The 6,000-nt window shown below is 35.5% G+C and overlaps 1 protein-coding gene and 1 pseudogene across 1 annotated transcript; one reads left to right on the forward strand and one right to left on the reverse strand.

The window, feature by feature from the left end:
- LOC104710906 lies at positions 729 to 1,467 on the reverse strand. Its single transcript, XM_010427559.2, has one exon. It carries the CDS (start codon positions 1,284 to 1,286, stop codon positions 918 to 920), a length of 369 nt encoding a protein of 122 aa, XP_010425861.1. The 5' UTR covers positions 1,287 to 1,467; the 3' UTR covers positions 729 to 917.
- Positions 2,112 to 5,455, forward strand: LOC104715229 (annotated as a pseudogene).

The following is a 6,000-nucleotide window of genomic DNA, read 5'->3' on the forward strand; positions in this document are numbered from 1 at the left end:
GGATAGTCTTATATATTGTTTTTGTGGTGGTTCTAAAGTATCATAAATCACGGACCAGGCTTATGCTTTGTGAAAACATGTGATATTTTCTTGTTCAAATTGATTTAGATTATTATTATGTATCGACCTAATCACGTCTAGTGTGAGAGTATATATATGTCTGATCAAATTTTTATCTTTACCAAGAGAAGTGTTCGTTCGCATATAACTTATCATTTTCAAACATGTCAATATCAAAAGAGAATGCATTAGATAGTTTTTTCATCTAAGCAAATAGTAACATCAGAAACGTAAAAGAGTACTAGACTCGGATATTGACATGGAGTAGTGTGCCTCGGAGTTGTTGGCTCTACCAACTAAATTTGTGTAATTTCTTTAGGAATAAAGCTAAGTTTTAGGATTCGAGAAATGGTGGCCGCAAGTAACTTATTGACCTTTAGATATCTAGCTAGCCCGATCGAAGAAACTACAAGATTAAAAATCGATAGTTTCTTGATTAATCGAAAAATTTGAAAATAGGCATTAAAGAATCATAAATTATAGACAGTTTGATGATAACGTTGATAACATAATCTAACGTTTGATCGGAAAATGTCATGTTGTTACAAAAGCATGAATCCTTCACTACACAATTCTCAATCAATATCACTTAATTTTTTAATAGCTAATAAGTTAATTATCCTCCAACCCACGTTCACAAAATCAAACTATATAATAGCCAAAAAAAATAGGTTTGTCTTACCGGCAATTCCATTTACAAATCAATTCAATTACAAAAGTGAACTATATGAAACTTTGAATAATTGTATCAGTGGTTCAAAATTCCAAAATCAATGTGAAGATAGGTATCTAATAAACATTTCAAAAACAAGATGAAAGTATTATTTGCATAAACATTTCTCTAAGACAAAAAGGAATCAACAAGAACTCTCAACTCGAAGGCGTTGAGGCCTACTTCCTCTAGCCCCGGCATCATCTCCAGCGTCAGCCATTAACGCAGCTCGAGCAGAAACAATCTGGCTCGAAGTAAAAGCAGCGTCGAAGGCCGAGAAATCCATCCACCCCATAAGCAACCCTTCTTTTCCCCAACTATCCGGTATAGGAACTTTTCCGGCAACCTCATCTCTATGTCTCTTCAGCCTCTCACGTCCTGACAACACCGTTGTCTCAGGCAAACATGTCTTTGTAGCCGTCTTGCTTTGTTTCTCGACCAATATATGATCCCTTTGAGAAGATCTTGGAGAGATTGGTTCCTTGGAATCCTCAGGCAAATGGGTGTTCTTCATTCTTGAACTCTCTTTCTTGCAATAGAGATTTTTAGTGGTTTCGACGTGTGTGTTGTGTATATAAAAAAGAAGTTTTAGAGATTTAGATTCGAATAATAAAGAGAAGTAAAAATAATATACAAGGTTGAAAAGGAAGGAGAGAATGTGACAGAGATTTGTGGTGGCCGTGTCTTGTTGTAGGATCACATATAATAGTATTACCATTCTATGGTCTTTGACGTTTCTACGTCTCATGAGTCGTCGTGACATGTTTTCTTTTTTCTTTTTCGTAATCGGTTAAATTACATAGAGATCTTAAACACCGAAAACAATAAAATGTCTTTTTGTTTCAAATTATTAAGTATTACTTGGCATATATAACAGTTTGCCAATTTGTATATGTTACAAATTAACAATACGTTTCATAATTTTTGAATAATTTATTTGAAAGATATATATTTTTATTTAATTGAGTTGTGTGGTTTTGCTAGATCCTAGATATTTTTTGAGTGTCTCCTCTTCTCAGATCTTTCGTTATTTCCACTTTGGGAAGAAAACAACGTAGCAGGAAGAATCAATTTTGTCTCTCCTTTACGTCACAACTCACACGCCATGAAAGGCACATTTCATCTTTCTTTTCTTCTTCATCAGACAAATTTGATCAATTATGAAGATTCAAAATATGAAACATTCTTTACTCGTTCATACAATAATTTAATAGTAAAACGGATCAATGTGAAAACATCAACCGATAAATAAATAACTGAATGATAATGTTTAAATTAACTCAAATTTATGTATACATAGATTTTAATAACGTATGTTTTGCGAGTTTGAATACGGATAATGACTCAAACAGTCAAACACTATTCTATAAATCTATGTAGTTAGTTTCACTTAAACACTGATTATGCTGCATTATTGGACTTCTTTCTCTAAAGCCAAATCACATTTATTTTTTCTATTCTCTGTGTGGATTGGGTCCATGTAATTTAATTTAAAGCATCAAAATCAAAAGGTTGCATCTTTGCTTCATCTCTCTCCCCTGGCGTCAACTTCATTTGTAAGCCACAAAACAAGATATATTGCAACTTGCAGAAACGTCTGTCCACTCATGTTGTGATCATACTCATAATTTCTTTTTGTCGAGTGAAAGCAAATGTATGAAAACTGACCATTTTTTTTTCTTTGAGAAAAAAAACTGACCATTTTAAAAAGGGAAATTATTTAGAATATTACATAAAATTATTACTAGAACGATGACGTGGACCGGGTTATGGATATATTGGGTCGGGCGAAGAAGAAAAACCCGGTTTTGGTTGGAGATTCGGAGCCGGGTCGGGTGATTCGTGAGATCTTTAAGAAAATTGAAGTCGGAGAAGTTGGGAATTCAGCGGTGAATAACTCAAAGGTGATTCATTTAGAAGAGATCAATTCGGATAAGGCTTTGAGAATTAGGGAATTAGATGGGTTGCTTGAGACTCGTTTAAAGAACTCTGATCCTGGCGGTGGTGGTGTGATTCTCGATCTTTGGGATTTGAAATGGCTTGTGGAGCAACCGAGTTCAACGCAACCGCCGGGTACGGTTGCGGTGGAGGTTGGGAGGACTGCGGTGGCGGAGCTACGGAGGCTTTTGGAGAAGTTTGAAGGAAGACTTTGGTTTATTGGAACAGCTACGTGTGAGACTTATCTAAGGTGTCAAGTTTATCATCCTTCAATGGAGACTGATTGGGATCTTCAAGCTGTGTCTGCTGCAGGCTGCAGCTAAAGCTCCGGTGAGTTCCTCACTTCTTCCAAGCTCCGGTGAGTTCTATGATTTGCTCTGCTTCCACACATTAAAGTCTGTTCCTTTTGCTCTCTCCGATGGTGAGTTCTATGATTAGCGATTCCTTAGTTCTCCGATGGTGGTTTCTTAGTTCTCCGATGGTGTTTTTTAGTCTTAATTCTTTTTGTGTGGTTTCTCAGTTCGATTCGCTGTTTTTATAATAGAATCATTGTGTTTGATTTATGTATGTATCTGAAGTTTTATGAATCTGGACTTTGGAGTGATTTGGTGTTGTAAAGATCAAGACTTTGTTTTTTTATTTATCTCAGAAGTTTTAAGTGTGGTTGGTTGTTCAGTGGAGTTCTTTCCTTAACTCTGTGATTGTTACTTCAAACATTGGATTGAATAGATAGTAAAATAAGATGAAATTTGTACTTGGAAATCTTAGTGAGATGGGTTTTAAATGTGCAGGTTTTGCAAAACAGGACTGTCAAGTGATATCACTGTTGTTGTTGATGATGTGAAGTTCCATCTTCATAAGGTAAATATAGTTTCGATGATTCTTTGATGCTTTGCTTTCTTCTACTGTAAGTTTGGTATCACCTTTATTTATCTTCTACTGTAAGTATGTGTTTGACCGTTAAGCAGTAGAACGTTTGTGTGAATCTCTGAGAAAAACTAGAGACTTTATTATCATGGAAACAATGGTGGATTTAGCTAGCTAGGTGGTTCTTAATCTGCTTACTTGAAAAGAGATAAGTGTAGTTGGAACTAGTCCTCTTTGAATTCCCCTTTTTGCAAAGCTGGTGTTGGAGAATTCTAGTAATTCAGTTTGTATTGAATTAGAATTTGGCCTTTAAGATTGAAAAGGTAGCAACTTTGGGATTAGGCTGAGTTCATCTATAAGTACATAAGTATTGTTTGTGGTTTCTCTGTTTAATGTTTTGTACCTGAAATTATTAAGCATTGTCGACAAAACCCCTCTTTGATTTGATCATATGGATGAGTTTTCCTAACTTTTAACTGAACCGGTGAACATTTGCAAAGCTTTATTTAAGTATTGTCTTAAGATTGAATACCTTTTTTTGCTTCTTAAGATAAGTGTAGTTGGAACTAGTTCCAGTAGTTCTTATTTGTTATTAATCGAGTATGACCCCTGTTCTTAGTCCTCTTTTTCTTGACTGATTGGAACTTTGGTTTTGGTATGGTTGCAGGTGATTAGAGGAAACAGCATTGTCACTGTTGAAGCTCTTGAACCAGTGGGCAGATCTTCTTAGCTCGGTATATGCATTGGTAATCATCTTTTTGTGTTCTAAGCACTAGCTTTGAGAAAATTTGGTGGTAGGTTCGCAGTTATTATGAACTGATTCTGTAAGAAGTATACATGAATACTCTTTCTTGTACTAAAAAGATTGCAGTGAACTTATGTTATTCTAAAATATTTTGAGTATTTCTAATCTCTATTATACTTTTATTCATATATCATTAATCAGAGGTAGCTAAGCAGAAACAGTTGCCACAGTGGCTGTTGAAAGCTAAACCTGTTGATCGTTTACCGGTGAGTTCTTGTTTTTTGAATCTTCTGATATGATTGCAGATCATAGTTTGATCAGTTTCCTAACGTTTGTGGTTTGTATTTTGGTTTTATTACAGCAGGCAAAGATTGAAGAAGTGCAGAAGAAATGGAATGATGCGTGTGTGCATCTTCATCCTAGCTTTCATAACAAGAACAAGAGGATTGTTCCGATTCCGGTTCCTATAACGTTGTCGACAAGCTCTTATGGTCCTAATATGCTTCTTCGTCAGCCGTTACAGCCTAAGTTACATCCCAATAGAGAGTTGCGTGAGAGGGTGCAGTTGAAACCTATGAGCTCTTTGGTGACTGAGCAGGCTAAGAAGAAGAGTCCTCCTGGGAGCCCGGTTCAGACAGATCTTGTTCTTGGACGAGCAGAGGTATGTCGATTTGAATATTCCTATACTATGATGGAAGTGATTATGGATCGAAGTCACAAACCTGACGTTGGATACTTATGTTTGTGTATTTTCAGGATTCAGAGAAAGCTGGGGATGTGCAAGTGAGAGATTTTCTCGGCTGTATATCTTCTGAATCAGTGCAGAACAACAATAAGATTAGTGTCTTGCCTAAGGAGAATCTTGGGAATTCGCTAGACATTGATTTGTTCAAGAAGCTCTTGAAAGGAATGACCGAGAAAGTTTGGTGGCAGAACGATGCAACCATATATTTTTTTGTCGTGTTGTTATCAATTCTTTTAAAATTTGTTTGTGTTCTTTGTACACCTTGTATGGTTTGTATGAATGAACTTGATTTGTGGAATTAGTGGCGCTTATATTAACAATCACCCGCAAGCAAGGTGCTAAGGAGGATGACTGAACAAATGTAGTGATTATAATTAATCTTCTCCCACACTTTCGTAGTTAAGAGTCTTCGAGACGTGACAGCAATTTGTGTGTTGAAGGAACACACCAAAACTGAAGAAAAATGAAACGTTTATCGTTTTTTATCGTTGTTAACTGCACCTTCTGTATCCATTATAGATTCTTTTAAAAATATATATATTGTATACTATTGTAAAATAACATCTTAAGGTATTTGATGTAGAGATGTTTGAGAAAATGGATTAAAGGATGGAGAAATAGTAGAGATGTTTGAGAAAAGAAGTGGGTGAGCTTAATGAAGTGATAGATGAGAAATAATATCTACTTAGAAGCTATAGAGAGTAGAAGACGGAGCCTTTGCAGAAGATAAAAGAGTTGCAAGGAAGGACAGAGATTTGTTTGGTTGTAATTAATAGAATTTTAGGATGAATGTGAGGTTTTATGTACAACTAGATCACTTAGGTGCAACTGAGAAAATTTCAGTATAACTTGAACTACTTGGTGCAACTGTACTAGAGCTATTAAATAAGTTTAAATATGGATCATGTGAAAACAAAAAAAATAGATTTTTTG

The sequence above is a fragment of the Camelina sativa genome, chromosome 9 (assembly GCF_000633955.1).
Source record: "Camelina sativa cultivar DH55 chromosome 9, Cs, whole genome shotgun sequence".
NCBI classification, from domain to species: domain Eukaryota; kingdom Viridiplantae; phylum Streptophyta; class Magnoliopsida; order Brassicales; family Brassicaceae; genus Camelina; species Camelina sativa.

Coding starts and splice junctions, on each gene's coding strand:
- LOC104710906 (XM_010427559.2), bottom strand. CDS start 1,286: ATGAAGAACACCCATTTGCCTGAGGATTCCAAGGAACCAATCTCTCCA.